The sequence below is a fragment of the Scyliorhinus canicula genome, chromosome 6, assembly GCF_902713615.1.
Source record: "Scyliorhinus canicula chromosome 6, sScyCan1.1, whole genome shotgun sequence".
NCBI classification, from domain to species: Eukaryota; Metazoa; Chordata; class Chondrichthyes; order Carcharhiniformes; family Scyliorhinidae; genus Scyliorhinus; species Scyliorhinus canicula.
This window is the reverse complement of record NC_052151.1, coordinates 110,009,394-110,027,121: the sequence shown is the minus strand read 5'-3', so window position 1 is coordinate 110,027,121 and position 17,728 is coordinate 110,009,394. Positions and strand designations below refer to the sequence as shown.

At 43.6% G+C, this 17,728-nt stretch overlaps 1 protein-coding gene across 2 annotated transcripts in view; it reads right to left on the bottom strand.

Moving 5' to 3' along the window:
* LOC119967389 (CD2-associated protein) overlaps positions 1 to 17,728 on the bottom strand; it is a 277,194-nt gene that overhangs the window by 239,001 nt on the left and 20,465 nt on the right. The window contains exon 1 of one of the 2 annotated variants that reach the window (XM_038799890.1): positions 7,736 to 7,753. The exons of the other annotated variant lie outside the window; for it this stretch is intronic. Within the exon in view, the coding sequence (XP_038655818.1) occupies position 7,736 (1 nt within the window). The 5' untranslated portion in view covers positions 7,737 to 7,753. Of the gene's footprint in view, positions 1 to 7,735; positions 7,754 to 17,728 lie in introns of those variants that run through there. 2 annotated transcript variants of the gene reach the window in all.

The window sequence follows — 17,728 nt, the reverse complement described above, 5'->3', positions numbered from 1 at the left end:
CTAACTCCCGGAATTCTTGATGCAAGACCTCATCCCTCTTTCTACCTATGTCATTGATACCAACATATGCCATGACCTCTGCCGTATCACTCTCCCCCTTCAGGATGCCCTGCAGCCATTCACTGATTGGAGAGGGTGAAACCAGCTGATGTGATTCACATTGGGATAAACAACATCGGAAGATTAGGAAAGAGGACCTGTTTGGGGAATATCAGGGAAGAAGAGGTAACAAAATTAAAGGCCTCGGGGGAAGTCAATAAAGTTTCAAAAACAAGTAGCGGGGCCGAGTAAAGAAATAATCAGGAACCCAACTTCAGGAACTGCAGGTAATGGCAAAACTACAAGTCGTATACTGGCTAAACCAGAAGCAAAAAAAATAAACAAGGGACAGGTTAGGAGGTACAGACCAAGTAAGAGTTCTATATACAAAAGCAGAATGTAAGGAACAAACTAGATGAGCTGCAGGCACAAATGCAAATGGAAGATTATAATGTAGTAGCTAGTACGGAGACATGAATGCAGGATGGTCGAATCGGTGAACTAAATATACCTGGCTATAAAATTTACAGAAGGGACAGAGAATATGGCAGAGGGGGTGAAGTAGCCTTAGTGAGTAGAAATACTAACACCTCAATGGTGAGGGAGGATATAATGAGGGGAAAGCATTCAGTGAAGACCATATGGGTGGAACTGAGGAACAGTGAAGGATCTGAAACTGTAATGGGTATTTGTATAGATGCCTGGTAGCAGTTCTGAGGTGTTAAGATTATATAAATGCAGAAATTAGGCAAATGTGTGACAAAGACAGAGGACAGAGAACTAATAGGTGATTTTAACTTACAGATAGATTGGGATAGGCAATCATGCACCTGTCAGAAATGTCGTGAATTTTTGGAATAACAATCTTTATTAGTGTCACAAGTTCACTTACATTAACACTGCAATTAAGTTATTGTGAAAAGCCACTAGTCACCACATTCTGACGCCTATTCGGGTACACTGAGGGAGAATTCAGAATGTCCAAATTACCTAATAGCACATCTTTCGTTACTTGTAGGAGCAAACTGGAGCACTCGGAGGAAAATCATGCAGACACGGGGAGAACGTGCAAACTCAGCACAGATAGTGACCCAAGCCGGGAACCGAGCCTGGGACCCTGGCGCTATGAAGCCATAGTGCTAACCACTATGCCACCATGTTGCATAGAATACTCTCCACTTCCTGGATGAGTGCAGCACCAACAACACAAGAAGCTCGACGCCATCCAGGACAAAGCAGCCCACTTGATTGCTCCTCCTTCCACAAACATTCAAACCCTCAACCACTGATAAATAGTGACAGTCGTGTGTACCATCTAAAGATGCACTGCAGTTACTCACCAAGATTCCTTAGACAGCACCTTCCAAATTCACAACCTCTACCATCTAGGAGAACAAGGCTGCAGAGACCTGGGAACCCCACCACCTGGAGGTTCCCCTCCAAGTCACTCACCACCCAGACTTAGAAATATATTACCATTCATTCACTGTCGCTGGGGCAACATCCTCGAACCAACTCCCGAACAGCACAGTGCGTGCACCTATACCTCAGACTGCAGTTGTTCAAGGCGGCAACTCATGACCACCTTTTGAAGGGCAACTAGTAACCAATTCATTTTTTCCAATTAAGGGGCAATTTAGTGTGGCCAATCCACCTACCCTGCATATCTTTGGGTTGTGGGGCGAAACAGACACAAACACGGGGAGAATGCAAACTCTACACGGACAGTGACCCAGAGCCAAGATCGAACCTGGGACCTCGGCGCCATGAGACACCAGTGCTACCCACTGCGCCACCATGCTGCATCTTCTTTTTCTTCTTGTTTAATGGGAAATCTAGTGTTCAAGTGTAAATTGTAACTAGTTCTTTCTGGGTGAGAAGTTACAAGTTTAATATTGTAGTTATAAAAAAGTTTTTTTTAAAAATAACCAATCACTATTTTCTCATGTAATCACTCCTGGAGCGAATCATTCTTTCTGCGCAATATTTCAAGAAAACAATAGTTTTAGGGTTTCGGTTCAGTATCCTCGCCACTGTTGTGGTCTGATCTGGGACCATAATACTACCAAAATATCAAGCATACTAAACATAGAACATACAGTGTAGGAGGCCTCCATTTGGCCCATCAAGTCTGCACCGACCCACTTAAGCCCTCACTTCCACCCTCTCCCCATAACCCAATAACCCTCCTACCCTTTTTGGCCACTAAGGGCAATTTATCATGGCCAATCCACCTAACCTGCACGTCTTTGGACTGTGGGAGGAAACCGGAGCACCCGGAGGAAACCCACGCAGTCACGGGGAGAACATGCAGACTGCGCACACAGTGGCCCAGCAGGGAATTGAACGTGGGACCCTGGCGCTGTGAAGCCAGTGATATCCACTTGTGCTACCGTGCTGCCCACTAAAGCACTACAATTCCCAATGTCCTTGCTTGATCCCAATGTCCATGAGCCCCTCATGCCAGCCTGCATAGTCAATGGAAGTATGACTTGCTAATTATTAGTGAACAGCAATAGCAGTAACCGTCTCTGATTTGGAGGCACTTGAGGCGAGTAACTGCCCTTGGTTTCAAGGATCTCTTGTACAATTGAAGTCATCACTGTCCGTCTGGAGTTTGCACATTCTCCCCATGCCTGTGTGGGTCTCGCCCCCACAACCCAAAGATGTGCACTGTCGGTGGATTGGCCACACTAAATTGCCCCTTAATTGGAATAAAAATTGAAGTCAATGAGAACAGAAATTCTCCACTTGCTGGGCATCATACCAAGTATACATAAATATCGTTGTGATTGTTCAAGATATATAATCTCAAACCCAGTGCATCACTACAGGATTTCCTCAATGTAGTGTTCTCCATCCAACCATCGAAAGCTACTTCATCAATGACCTTCTCTCCATCTTAAAGTCAGTAGTGGGAATGTTCATTGATAGTTACACAGCATTCAATACTATTCCCAACTCCTCAGATACGGAAACCTTACTTGCAGCAAGGCCTGGACCCATCCATGTATTTGTCAAGATGCCTTTTGAACACTGTTAATGTTTCTGCTTCCACAATCTTCCCTGGCAACGTGTTCCAGGCACCCAACCCTCTGCGTAAAAGTCCTGCCTCGCACATTTCCTCTAAACTTTGCCTGATGGACCTGAAACCTATGCCCCCTGGTGACGGACTCCTCCATCTGGGGAAAGAGTGCCTGTCTATCCGCTCTATCCATGCCCCTCATAATCTTGCAGACCTCTATCAGGTCACCCCTCAACCTCTGTCATTCTAATGAAAACAGTCCGAGCCTATTCAGCCTCTCTGCACAGCTAACACCTTCCAGACCAGGCAACATCCTGGTAAACCTCAGCTGCACCCTCTTCAAAGCCTCCACATCCTTCTGGTAGTGTGGCGACCAGAATTGTGCGCAATATTCCAAGTGCGGCCTTACAAAGGTTCTATACAATTGTAGCATGACTTGCCGGTTTTTATATTCGATGTCCCATCCAATGAAGGCAAGCATTCCGCATGCTTTCTTGACTGCCTTGTCCACTTGTGCTGCCACTTTCAAAGACATGTGAGCCTGTACGTCCAGACCGCTCTGGCTTTCTATATTCCAAAGAGTTTTGCCATTTAGTTATATTTCCCCGCTATGTTAGACCTACCAAAACGCATTACCACAGATTTGTCCGGATTATACTCTATTTACCATTTCTCTGCCCAAGTCTCCAACCTATGCTGTATCCTTTGACAATCCTCAACACTATCTGGCACTCCACCAACCTTGGTGTCATCCGCGAACTTACTACTCATAACAGCTACATTTTCCTCTAAATCTTTTATGTATATTACAAACAAGAGAGGCCCCAGCACAGATCCCTGTGGTCACAACCTTTCATTCAGAAAAACACCCTTTGCCTTCCATGACCAAGTCAGTTCTGTATCCATCTTACCACCTCACCTCAGATCCAGTGTGACTTCACCTTGTACCAGTCTGCAATGAGGCACCTTGTCAAAGGCTTTACTGAAGTCCATGTAAACAACATCCACTGCCCTCCCCTCATCAATCATCTTTGTCACCTCCTGAAAAAACTCAAGTTAATGAGGCACGACATCCCCTTCAGAAAACCATTCTATCTATCGCTAATGAGTCCATTTGTTTCCAAATGGGTATAAATCCTGAGCCTGAACCCACCAATAATTTACCTACTACCGACGTGAGGCTCACCGGCCTATTGTTTCCAAGATTATCCCTGCTACCTTTCATCGGCAACAGTACCACATTAGCTATTCTCCAGTCCTTTGGGATCTCACCTGTAGTCAATGAGGATGCAAAAACATCAGTCAAGGCCCCAGCAATGTCCTCCCTTGCTTCCCTCAGTATTCTGGGACAAATCCCATCCAGCCCAGGAGACTCATCTACCTTAATATATTTTAAAAGACCCAATACCTCTTCCTTTTCAATGTCAACATGACCAGACTGTCCAAATGCCCTACCCAAGAATTATCTTCCACAAAGTCCTTTTCTTTGATGAACACTGAAGCAAAGTACTCATTTAGTACCTTGCCCATTTCCTCTGGCTCAATTGGATGTGGCTGTAATGCCACATGTGGCCAAAGAGCCTACCAACGCTTATTGTGGAGCGATGGTTCAATGAGCAATGATTCACCTTTCATTCAGAAAATTGTGGGGTCACCTTTCATTCAGAAAATTATGGGTTACGGCGACCTGTGGCGCAGTGGACAGCACTGGGACTGCCGTGCTGAGGACCACGGTTCAAGTCCCGTCCCTGGGTCACTGTCCGTGTGGAGTTTGCACATTCTCCCCATGTCTGCGTGGCTTTCACCCCCACAGCACGGGCAGCCTGGTAGCATTGTGGATAGCACAATTGCTTTACAGCTCCAGGGTCCCAGGTTCGATTCCGGCTGGGTCACTGTCTGTGCGGAGTCTGCACATCCTCCCAGTGTGTGCGTGGGTTTCCTCCCACAGTCCAAAGATGTGCAGGTTAGGTGGATTGGCCATGATAAATTACCCTCCGTGTCGAAAAGTGCCCTTAGTGTTGGATGGGTTTACTGGTTTATGGGTATAGGGTAGAGGTATTGACCTTGGGTACGGTGCTCTTTCCAGGAGCCGGTGCAGACTCGATGGGCCGAATGGCTTCCTTCTGCACTGTAAATTCTATGGTAACCCAAAGATGAGCAGATGGGCAGCACGGTGGCACAGTGGTTAGGATTGCTGCCTACGGCGCTGAGGACCCGGGTTCAAATCCCGGCCCTGGGTCACTGTCCGTGTGGAGTTTGCACATTCTCCCCGTGTCTGCGTGGGTTTCACCCCAACAACCCAAAGATGTGCAGGGTAGGTAGATTGGCCACTCTAAATTGCCCCTTAATTGGAAAAAATATATATAATTAAGTACTCTAAATTTATTTTATAAAAAAAAGAAAATTGTGGGTTCAAGTTCTACTCCAGAGACTTAAGTACATAACTTGTGCTCAACCTCCAGTCAGTATTGAGGGAGTTCTGGACTGTCGGAGGTGCAATGCTTCAAATGAAACTTTGAACCATGGCCCTGTCTGCCCCCATTAGGACGAGGTAAAAATGCCTAAGGAAAATTCAAAGAAATACATGAATATCCCAGAGCATTTATTCCTCAACCAACACGAGGTAAAATTGATCATTTGCTCATTAACCCAGAACTCAATGTGGGACTTTGCTCTGTGTAATCTGGTTACAGCATTTCCCTAAATTACTGCACTGACTATCCTTCAAAGCACTTTATTGACCATGAAGCACGTTTCAGTATCTGAACATTTGAATGATGCTGTATAAAATGAAAGTCCTTTTCTCCCCCTTCTTTTGAAAGCAGCACATTTAAAAGTAAACGCCCAAGAGCAACTAGCGCTGTGGAACCATAATTTGGCAATAAGTCAATGCTGGAAGGGAACACGGCTGACGAAAATTGAGAAGGAAAAAGATGAGGAAGTCTTTTTTAGGTTCAATCAACTTATGTTTTTGGGCTTTTTTTCAAACACAAATTTGAAAGACTATTTTGCTGCAATTTGTAATTTGCTATTGCTTTTTTTTTTAATTTAGAGTGCCCAATTCAATTTTTTTCAATTAAGAGGCAATTTAGCATGCTCAATCCACCTATCCTGCACGTCTTTGGGGTGTGGGGGTGAAACCCACGCAAACACGGGGAGAATGTGCAAACTCCACACGGACAGTGACCCAGAGCCGGGATCGAACCTGGGACCTCGGCGCCCTGAGACTGCAGTGCTACCACTGCGCCACCATGCTGCCCTCCCGTAATTTGCTATTGCTGATGGATGAATCGCTAAGCAAACACAGAGGTACTGCAGCAAGATATATTATACAATGATTCTTTTCACAGGTAAGTTTCAGGACAGATGTTGTTAATTAAAGCAACATAACAATAAGATACTTCTTGCATTTATTGAACACTTACCTCATGCAATCCCCATTCAGACCTCCCATCTTTCAGAAGGAACATTGCTAAACTATAAATGAGAAGATTGTTTTCTTTTTTGTGAAATGGATTATTAAATCATAAGATTATTAGTCAACGTAATTCAATCTAGTTCCATTTGCCATCAAAATGTGGGCTTAAGTGGGTTGGTGCAGACTCGATGGGCCGAATGGCCTCCTTCTGCACTGTATGTTCTATTCAAAATCATTACGCAAGCGATGTTATGTTTAAGGGCTTTGCTTCACTTTAGAGTTCAGTATTTGCTAACGGGCGAGAAAGTGCATTTCTTCCTCTTTATTTCAAAAACCACAGTTCAAGATTTTGGTTTCTTTTCAAATCATGGAGGAAGCCAAAAACTTGACTGATTACATTGTCAATGAAAACTACCGGCTCCTACTCCTTTGTGCAAGAATCATGCCAGCGCATTTTCTGGCCTACTACAGTTCCAGCTGAGCTCCATGAAGTGAAAGTTACTCCAATATTCCATGCAACGTATTTCTGGAATGTAGTAACAATCCCATGGTCTCAACAGAGACAGACAAGGCCAATGTAGGATTTGTAAACAAGGATGGAAATTTGTAAACTGAGGCGTTCCCAGACCAAGAGCCAATATGCCAGTGAACACAAGGACAATGGGTGAATAAAACATGATGTGAGTCAGCGTTCGAGCAGCTGACTTTTAGTTGAACTTAAGTTTATTGGGAATGCTGGTCAGGAATGTTCAGATCAGCGGTGGGCAACCCATCGGGGCTCCGAATATGGCCCATTGGGTATGTCCATGGTGCAGGGGAATTGGACCACTACCGTTCATTCCGGGTCTGGGATCGCACTGCCACCAGTTGATGCCAGGATCGTGATATTGCCATTCAAAGAGCAGGCACAGTGTATTCTGGGTATACAAACGCAGGGAGACCATGGTGTTCAGTGCCAGAGAACGTGTGGCAGGTCACGCTTATTTCTACTGATTTTTTTGGCAGTTGCCATTTTGCTCCTTCCTAATGGAGCAGTTTGTGTTGAAGTAGCGCGGTGAGGAAGGAGAATCAAGTGGAAAATCATAAAATGCAGAAGTAGTAGGAAAAAAAGAGAAAAATTGGTGATGACGGCAGATTGGTAAAAGAGAGTTGGGAGATGGATTATTTTGTTACTCAACAGAAAGGGAAACTATTGTGCTTAATTTGCAACGAGGTGATAGCAGTTTCAAAAAATATATACAATATTAACAAACTTCTCTCAGGGCAAAATTTCCAGTAGGTTCTATCCAATGTGTTCGACGTCTTTCAAATCTAAAGGAAGGCACAAGACAAGGGAACAATATTAGGCCATTCGATCCATCAGAGTCTGCTCCACCATGCAATCATGGCAGATATATTTCTAATCCCTATTCTCCTGCCTCCTTCCCATAACCGCTGATCCCCTAATTAACCAAGAACCTATCGATGTCTGTCTTAAAGATAGAGAGTGATTTGGCCTCCACAGCCTTCCACGGCAAAGAGTTCCACAGGTTCACCACCCTCTGGGTGAAGAAATTCCTCCTTATCTCGGTTTTAAAGGATCGTCCCTTCAGCCTGAGGTTGTGTCCTCTGGTTCCAGTTTCTCCTACTAGTGGAAGCATCCTCTCCACGTTCATTCTATCTCGGCCCCTCGGTATTCTGTAAGTTTCAATAAGATATCCCCTCATTCTTCTAAACTCCATCAAATACAGACCTCAACCACTCCTTATTTGACAAGTTCTTCATTCCAGGGATCATTCTTGTGAACCTCCTCTGGCGTTTCCAAGGACAGCACATCATTCCTAGATACAGGGCCCAAAACTGCTCACAATACTCCAAATGGGATCTGGCCAGAGCCTTATACAGCCTCACCAGTACATCCCCTCTCTTGTATTCTAACCCTCTTGACATGAATTCTAGCATCACATTTGCCTTCCTAATTGCCAACTGAACCTGCATGTTGAGCTTAAGAGAATCCTGAACTAGGACTCAGTTCCTTTGTGTTTCTGATTTTCAACGTCTTTGCCCAGCAGCACGGTAGCATAGTGGTTGGCACAATTGCTTCACAGCTCCAGGGTCCCAGGTTCGATTCCGGCTGGGGCACTGTCTGTGCGGAGTCTGCACGTTCTCCCAGTGTGTGCGTGGGTTTCCTCCGGGTGCTCCAGTTTCCTTCCACAGTCCAAAGATGTGCAGGTTAGGTGGCTTGGCCATGCTAAATTGCCCTTCGTGTCCAAAATTGCCCTTAGTGTTGGTTGAGTGGGGTGACTGGGTTATGGGAATAGGGTGGTGTGGCCTTGGGTAGGGTGCTCTTTCCAAGAGCCGGTGCAGACTTGATGGGCCGAATGGCCTTCTTCTGCAGTGTAAATTCTATGAATCTATGATTTAGAAAATAGTCTATGCCTCTATTCTTCCTACCAAAGTACACTTTCCCACACTGTATTCCATCTGTCACTTCTTCGCCCACTCCCTCAGCCTGTCCAAGTTCTTCTGCAGCCTCCCTGCTTCTTCAATACAACTGGACCCTCTACATATCCTTGTGTCATCTGCAAACTTAGCAACAATGCCCTCAGTTCCTTCTTACAGATTGTTAAGCCAACAACATCTAGATCAGGGGTGGGCAAACTTTTCCGTGCAAGGGCCACATTCAGAAATTCACAATTTTAAAGGGCCGCATAGTATATTAAGTAAAATAATTACTTCACCCGGTTATGATTCTGGGCGCCTCATATAGAACACAGAACATAGAACAGTACAGCACAGAACAGGCCCTTTGGCCCTCGATGTTGTGCCGAGCAATGATCACCCTACTCAAGTCAATGTATCCACCCTATACCAGTAAGTAACCCAACAGCCCCCCCAATTAACCTTAAAAAAAAATTGTTTTTTAAAAAATAATTATTTTTTTTTAATGACTTGGTGGGCCGCATAAAGACCTTTGGCGGGCCGCATGCGGCCCGCGGGCCGTAGTTTGCCCATCCCTGATCTAGATCATTAAGCCATGAGAACAGAGAGGCACTGAGGCAGGTATTTAAACAAACATTAAATGAGAATGATGTAGCAGCATTGACTAGCTTTCGTACTTGCAAAAATTGGAAAGCCATTCTCAGATGGCGAATTAGTTAAATAATGCATTATCAAATCTGCTGGAAGGAATAGTACTATGGGATTTTTTAAGACACGGCAACCGTATATCATACATTATGCTAACAGTACTCGACAACTACCCTATAATATTCCTGCCATATAATCTTTTATATATCCATTTTCTTACATGACTCACAACATATATCTTGCAGCTCAGGAAAGAGAATAATTATTGTCAAATTAGGATCAATTCTGAGCAGTTGGCTCATGTCCAGTCGGAACAGGATTGAGACTGCCTCAATTTATTTCAAATCATAACCACAATGCAAGCATAGGAAGACTTCCATTCCACCTGCGTGAGCTTAACTGCACCCAACTACAAGTGGTGGAACTCCAGTGTCTAATTACATAATGTGTTGTCTTTTAAACTGTATAATTCTTATTGCACTAATTTAATTTTACTTTGTTCTGTGAGATGTTGAAAATATCAACAAATCTGCATATCAAAAATATTTTTCGACAGTTCTGTATTGCACTTCTATACCCCCAAGTTACTAGTTCTGATTACATCTTGCATCTATTAAAATTAATTTTCAGTGCCTATAATATTTGTGAAATTACTTTACCTACAGTGCACACTTACACAATATTGACTCGTGGATTTATGGAATCTCAAAGTGGATATTTTATTTTTGAAAACAAAATGGAAAATTGACACACTGCTTGAGAAACAAAATGGAGCCGAGGTCAGATGTCCTTTTCTTTTCCTGGCAATATACATGGAATCTGCACAAGGCCCTAGATTTTATATTTGGACAAGGCATTAGAATGCAAACAAACTTCCAGAGCATCGAATTGAGATGTCATTAAAACGCATCAGGTCTCTCCATGTGGATTAATGGCCACCCCATATCAACCATTCAATTCAGTCAACAGATGGTGAAAAGTGGGTGACCATTCCACCATCTCTCCACACTAAGTAAAATAATTGACTCTCAAGAATATGACATAGACTCTCACTAGAAAATCGCCAACTCATTAATTGGTCTTCTATAGGTTCGAACACCCAAAACACGGCTGTCCAAAAACTGGAATTTTAAAAAAATTTCCATTTGATATTCCGTTAACTGGCATTCAGACTTATTATCCAAATACCAAAACAATTTGGCTCGGTATTGGCTCTCGGTGATGTGCCAGGCCAGTTAGCGACTTTGTTGCCTAGTTTACAGACACACCCTAGTCAAGTTCCGGAGAACCAAGTTGACATTATTATTTATTCTTTTTCATACTTTATTTAATGTATTTATTATCCTTCACATTTGGCCCAGGACAGGCTTCCTCATTTTATTATCAAACATCTGGCTGGCATGGGTTCAGTCCCATGGTGTATCCTGTATCACCCTCAAAACAACTGCAATAACAATCTACCAACACTTAAATTTGGAGTTTATCCTGAAAAAAACGAACAGTTATACCAAAATACAGTTTCAACACAGTTTGCAGCTGTATAGAACCTTAGTTAGGCCACACTTTGAGTAGTGTTCAATTCTGGTCGCCACACTACCAGAAGGATGTGGAGGCTTTGGAGAAGGTGCAGAAGAGATTCACCAGGATGTTGCCTGGTATGGAGGGAATTAGCTATGAGGAGAGGTTGAATAATTCCTGTATCAGCCTCCCCGAACAGGCACCGGAATGTGGCGACTAGGGGCTTTTCACAGTAACTTCATTGAAGCCTACTCGTGACAATAAGCGGTTTTCATTTTCATTTCATTAACTTGGTTTGTTCTCGCTGGAACGGAGGAGGTTGTGGGGCGACCTGATAGAGGTCTACAAAATTATGAGGGGCATAGACAAAGTGGATGGCCAGAGGCTTTTTCCCAGGGTAGAGGGGTCAATTACTAGGGGGCATAGGTTAAAGGTGCGATGGGGCAAGGCTTAGAGATGTACGAGGCAAGTTTTTTTTTTTTACACAGAGGGTAGTGGGTGCCTGGAACTCGCATCCGGAGGTGGTGGTGGAAGCAGGGACGAGAGTGACATTTAAGGGGCATCGTGACAAATTCATGAATAGGATGGGAATAGAGGGATACGGACCCAGGAAGTGTAGAAGATTTTAGTTTCGACGGGCAGCATGGTCAGCGCAGGCTTGGAGGGCCGAAGGGCCTGTTCGTGTGCCATACTTTTCTTTGTATTTTGTTCAATAGAAGAGAGAAAAACATTGTTTTTTGCCACAATGAGAAATTAAAGTAAAAATAGGAGGTATGTGCATGGGCATGATAACGCTTGCCCAGAAGAGAGGTCTGCAACGTGACTCAAGGGTGCATGCGATGCTTCTAAATCAACTGGGTTTAAAACTTCCAGATTTTGGGCTGAAGTTGCCCAGTGTCCGAGTCAGTCAACAGTTATACTGCTGTCGACATCTTTGGCACATATGACCTTAGCTAATAAAAACACCCATGTGATGTAGAAGAAAGCAAATAGTATTGAAAACATAAATTAAGAACTAGATAAAGAAGTGCTGACTACTTCAGAGGCATTAAGAAACTAAAACATTTTCAGATAAGCCAACACAGGAGGGCTCAAGCTCAAAACTGTGAAAGGCAAGCTTGGGACAGGTAATAACTCGCATATATGAAGACTTTAACAGAGGAACTTCAAAGTACTTTTTTTTTGTTTTGCACAGAACATGGTCATCAACGGGAACAGTTTGTGAGGAAGACTTCGTGAAGCTCGGACAGTGAACTCGGATAAGACACTGTTAGCTGTGACAATCAAAAGATGAAATCAAAGGCCAAAACAACTGTTTCTTCAAACTTGTTTGTGATGTTGTGAACTTGCAACAAAGCACCACTTATGCATACTGAGTCACATAAAATTGCGGCTTTGAGCACATGAATAACAGCCATGCCCAAGCTTTCTTCTCTTGATATACCACAAAAGCGTATGTTACAGGGCTTTGTTGGCCTTGCAAAGTTAAATTCATCTTCCCCTTAAATTTCATGCACTTCATGCTTCAGCCAACAACCAGTCTTTGTATTCTTATTTAAGATACATCCAATCAAACCGCTTTCTAAACATTCAAGCCACAAAACGTTAAACAAGACAAAACAGTGAATATGAAAAATAAGCTGTGGGGCATGCTCTGGAATTCCGCCCCAGCACTGTCATCTCACAGCTGGACCAAACGTTTGCCCCTCTCTTCTAGTCACCCCTCCTTTAGTTCAGCTTGATTTTTTATAATGTCTCTCATACGCTTTGGGATGACTTCTACATTAAAGGCACGATACAAAAGCAACCTGATCATGCATTGGGCATTCATTGGATCTAGCAACATCTGCCGTCGGCCAGAAATGGAACACTGTGGCTACAAGAGATCAGAGGTTGGGAATTCTGCGAATACTTAACCTCCTGACTCCCTAAAGCCTGATCACCATCGACAAGGCACAGGTTAGAAATATGATGGAATACTCTCCTGGATGACTCTAGTTCCAAAGCTCACAAAGCTCAAAACCATCCAAGCCAAAGCAACCCATTTGACTGGTAATCCATCCACCACTTTACACATTCAGTCCTTCCACCAGTGATGCAAAGTGACAGTAGTGTGCACCATCTACAAGATGAAATGCAGCAACTCACCAAGACTCCTTCCACAGCACATTTCAAACCCATGAGATCTACCACCTCGAAGTAAAAAGGTAACAAATCCACAGAAACATCACCACCTGCACGTTTCCCAAGCCACACACCACCCTTACTTGGAATTATATTGCTTTTCCTTCACTGGTGCTGGGTCAAAATCTTGGAACTCCAAACTACATCACATGGACTGCAATGGTACAAAAACTCATCGCCACCTTCTCAAGGACAATTACAGATGGGCAATATACACTGGCCTTGTCAGATGTGCCCACATCCCCAAAGAATTAATTTTTTTTAAGTATCTAAATTTGTAGCAATTGGTTGAAGATAGCTTTTGAAACCTAAGCAATGGTGGGCCCTCTTGAGAGCCCTCATAGCTAGTACCTTTAACGTATTTAACCCATTAACTGTGAAATCCACACAATCTTAGTTGAAACAACAATGTGTGTTTCCTCAAAACTAGTACGCTGCATCTTTTGCTTGCTGTGCAGTCTCCTACACACCACTCTCCATCCACCTGTGTAACCCTTGCCTACCTATGACTCACCACTTAACTCTTGATCCTATTCTTGCTCTAATTTCAGTCTTTGACCGACTGTACTGCCTCAGTTCAAGTTTCAAGAACAGTATTCTCTCATGTCTTTTGATTTCAGTTGGCTTTTTCCAGTTTTTGTAGTTTGTTTCAGAAATCAGCAATATAATGTGATAAAAGGGCTACATCGATTGGAAATTCTTGCTGTGGAAATGTTGCTTGTTTCTCCATATGTGGACTTTTGATTGGTTGTTTTCGAAGTGGCTGATCCACCAGTCGGTCCTAGAGTCTTTACCATATCAATTTATCTTTTTTTAAAGTTTAACATTAGACAACAAAGGTTACTCAGGCTTACTTGAATCAGGTTAAGTTTGATTTATATATTAGGTCAGCACCCATTTTGTGTAAAATCAACTAGAAATTTGAATTAAAAGTTGAGATGCACCACATTTTCTAGGAACAATGCCAACCTTGGCTTTCTTGCCCGAGTGAGAAGGTAATGACTTCAATGTCCAACCAGAGATGTGAACACATAATTGAGATGAAGTCACTTCATAAATTTAAATTAATTTTTGGATGACTATGCAATGGGAAATAACATACAATTAGAATGAAAGTTGCCGCCTTTCACAACCCAGAACATTCCAAAGCATTTTACTGCCAATTAACATAGAACATAGAACAGTACAGCACAGAACAGGCCCTTCGGCCCTCGATGTTGTGCCGAACAATGATCACCCTACTTAAACCCATGTAACCCGTATACCCATAACCCAACAATCCCCCCATTAACCTTACACTACGGGCAATTTAGCATGGCCAATCCACCTAACCCGCACATCTTTGGACTGTGGGAGGAAACTGGAGCATCCCCACGCACACACGGGGAGGACGTGCAGACTCCACACAGACAGTGACCCAGCCGGGAATCGAACCTGGGACCCTGGAGCTGTGAAGCATTGATGCTAACCACCATGCTACCGTGAGGCCCCTTCATTTAAGTACTTCATTTGGGAGGATAGGTGACTTAGGACCTGCAGTTCCCAAAGCTTCTGAGCAGAGCTATGTGCTCTATTGAATGTCATCTTCACTTGTGATTGTTGTTATTGTGGCTATTATGTCACCAACAAGTCAGAAGGAAGGATAAAAGCAAATTACTGTGGATGCTGGAAACTGAAAACAAAACAGAAAATACTGGACAAACTAGGCAGGTCTGACAGTATCTGTGGAGAGAAAGTGGAGCTGACGCTGAGAGTCTGGATGACTTTGTCAAAGCTGTTAAAGGAAGGAAGGAAGGAGTTGCCAGGCCAGGATGCGGGTAATTCACAATGGTCACAAGATCAGCTATCTCAAAGCACTTCTCAGCCAATTAAGTACTTTTAAGTTGTAGTCACCAGTTGTAATGTAAGGAGTCAATAAACACAGGGCAAGGTTCTCTGCTTTTTTTGCATCATGCCATGGAATCCCTGATGTCCAACTGAAAGGACACATGGGAGCCCCCCCCCCCCCCCAGTTCAGCAACTGACCTCGATTACAGTACTTTCCACGGTGCAGTCCTCCCTCATTACGGGGATGCTACATTGAACTACATCTCTCTTATGTACAAGGACATGGCTGAAGCATTCACCAATCTTTAGCCAGAAGTGTTGAGTGGATAACCCATTTTGGTCTTTTCCGGAGGTCCCTAACATCACAGATGTCAGTCTTCAGCCAATAGGATTCACTCCACATGATATCAAGAAACAGCTGAAGGCACTGGATACTGCAAAGGCTTTGGGCCCTGACAATATTCAGGCAATAATGCTTGAGAGCCTGCCGCACCCCTAGCCAAGCTGTTCCAGCACAGCGGCAAGACTGGCATCTATTCAGCAATATGGAAAATTGCCCAGGTGGGCCCTGTATATAAGAAACAGGACAAATTGAACCCAGCCAATTACCGTCCTATCAGTCTACTCTTCATTATCAGCAAACTAATGGAAGGAATCATCAGCAGTGCTATCAAGTGGCACTTACTCAGCAATAACCTGCTCATAGATGCTCAATTTGGGCTCCGTCAGGGTCACTCAGCTGCTGACCTCATTACAGCCTTGGTTCAAACATAGGCAAAAGAGCTGATTGTCAGAGATGAGGCAAGAATGACTGCCTGTGACATCAAGGCAGCATTAGACTGAGTGAGGCATCAAGGAACCCGAGCTAAACTGGAGTCAATCAGGGGGAAAACTACATTGGTTGGAGTCATTCCTAGCACAAAGTAAGATGGTTGTGGTGGTTCGAGGTCAATCATCTCTGCTCCACGACATCACTCCTCAGCCCAACCATCTTCGGCTGCTTCATCAATGACCTCCCTTCCACCATAATGTCAGAAGTGGGGATAACTGCATAATGTTCAGCACCATTCACGACTTCTCCGATAATGAAGCAGTTCATGTCCAAATGCAGCAAGACCTGGACAATATCCAGGCTTGGGCTGACAAGTTGCATTCACGCCACACAAGTACCAGACAATGCCCATCTCCTACAAGAAAGAATCTAACCATCGTCCCTTGACATTCAATGGCATTACCATCGCTGAATCCCCCACAATCAATATCCTGGTTGTTACCATAGATCAGAAACTGAATTGGACTAGCCACATTAATACTGTGGCTACCAGGGCAAGTCAAAGGCTAGGATTCCTACGGCGAGTAACTTACATCCTGCCCCCAACAACACTCAAGAAGCTTGAAACCACCCAGGACAAAGCAGGCCACTTGATTACTCCCCCTTCCTCAAATATTCAATCCCTCCAGCAAAGAACAGTGGCGCCTTGTGTACCATCTACAAGATGCACTGCAGTAACTCGCCAAAGTTTCTGAGACAGCACCTTCCCTCCCATGACCACTGCCATCTAGAAGACCAAGAGCAGAGCAGCAGATACCTGGGAACCCCACCACCTGGAGTTTCCCCGCCAAGTCACTCACCACCCTGACTTGGAAATATATCGCCATTCCTTCACTGCCACTGGATCAAAAACCTGGAACTCCCTCCCTAACAGCACTGTTGGTGTCTCTACACCTCAGAGACTGCATTGTTTCAAGAAGACACCAATTTCTGAAGGGCAACTGGCATGGGCAATAAATGCTGGCCTAACCAGCATCCCCTAAACTAATTTAAAATGTTTTTTTTAAACACTCGAGTGGAGCATGAACTCATGACTTGCTGACTGTGTGCTCCAACTGAACTACGCCTGATATGAAATACAGTAGCTCAGCATGTTAACTTTCTCTCCAGAGATGCTGCCAGGCTTGCTAAGTATATCCAGCATTTTCTGTTTTGGTTTCAGATTTCCAGCATCCGTAGTATTTTTGATTTTATTAAAATTATTATTTCTTGATGTTTACTATGTGCTATCATTGATGCATAAGCAAAGAATATTGGACACAAGGGAAATTTATACCTTGCTTAAGGTTATGAGTTGATTATTTTTCAAATATAGAGAGCATTTGTTATAGACAAAGACCTATAGGGGCAGGCTAACTGTGATTATAGAGTAATGTTCTCAAACGTTACATATGCATAGATAGCAGAAGTAATGCACCTCTGCAAGAAAAACTAATTTTTCTTTTATATTGGCTTTGGAGAGGAGAAATACAGTGAGCTAGCCGGAGGAAATAAACTAGAATAATTGAAGGGATGCAGGGCCCACATCTTATCTGGTATTTGCAAAAAAAAATAACTCTTAGTTGAGGGGAGGACGGAAATTAATTAAAATATGCAATGAGGACTGATGCATATTTTTGTCTGATTTGAGTGGGCTACGTTTTTCTTCGTTCCTAATCTTGGCTTTTGAGGAGATGGAAGGAAATTGTATTCCCAGTATGCTGGATTTTTGCTAAAATTCTTTTTGAAGCCAGTACATTTTGGGGGTTGAAAATAAAGTTGGAAAAATAAACTAGATTGGATGAAATACTTGACATTTTGCATGTGGAACATGAGA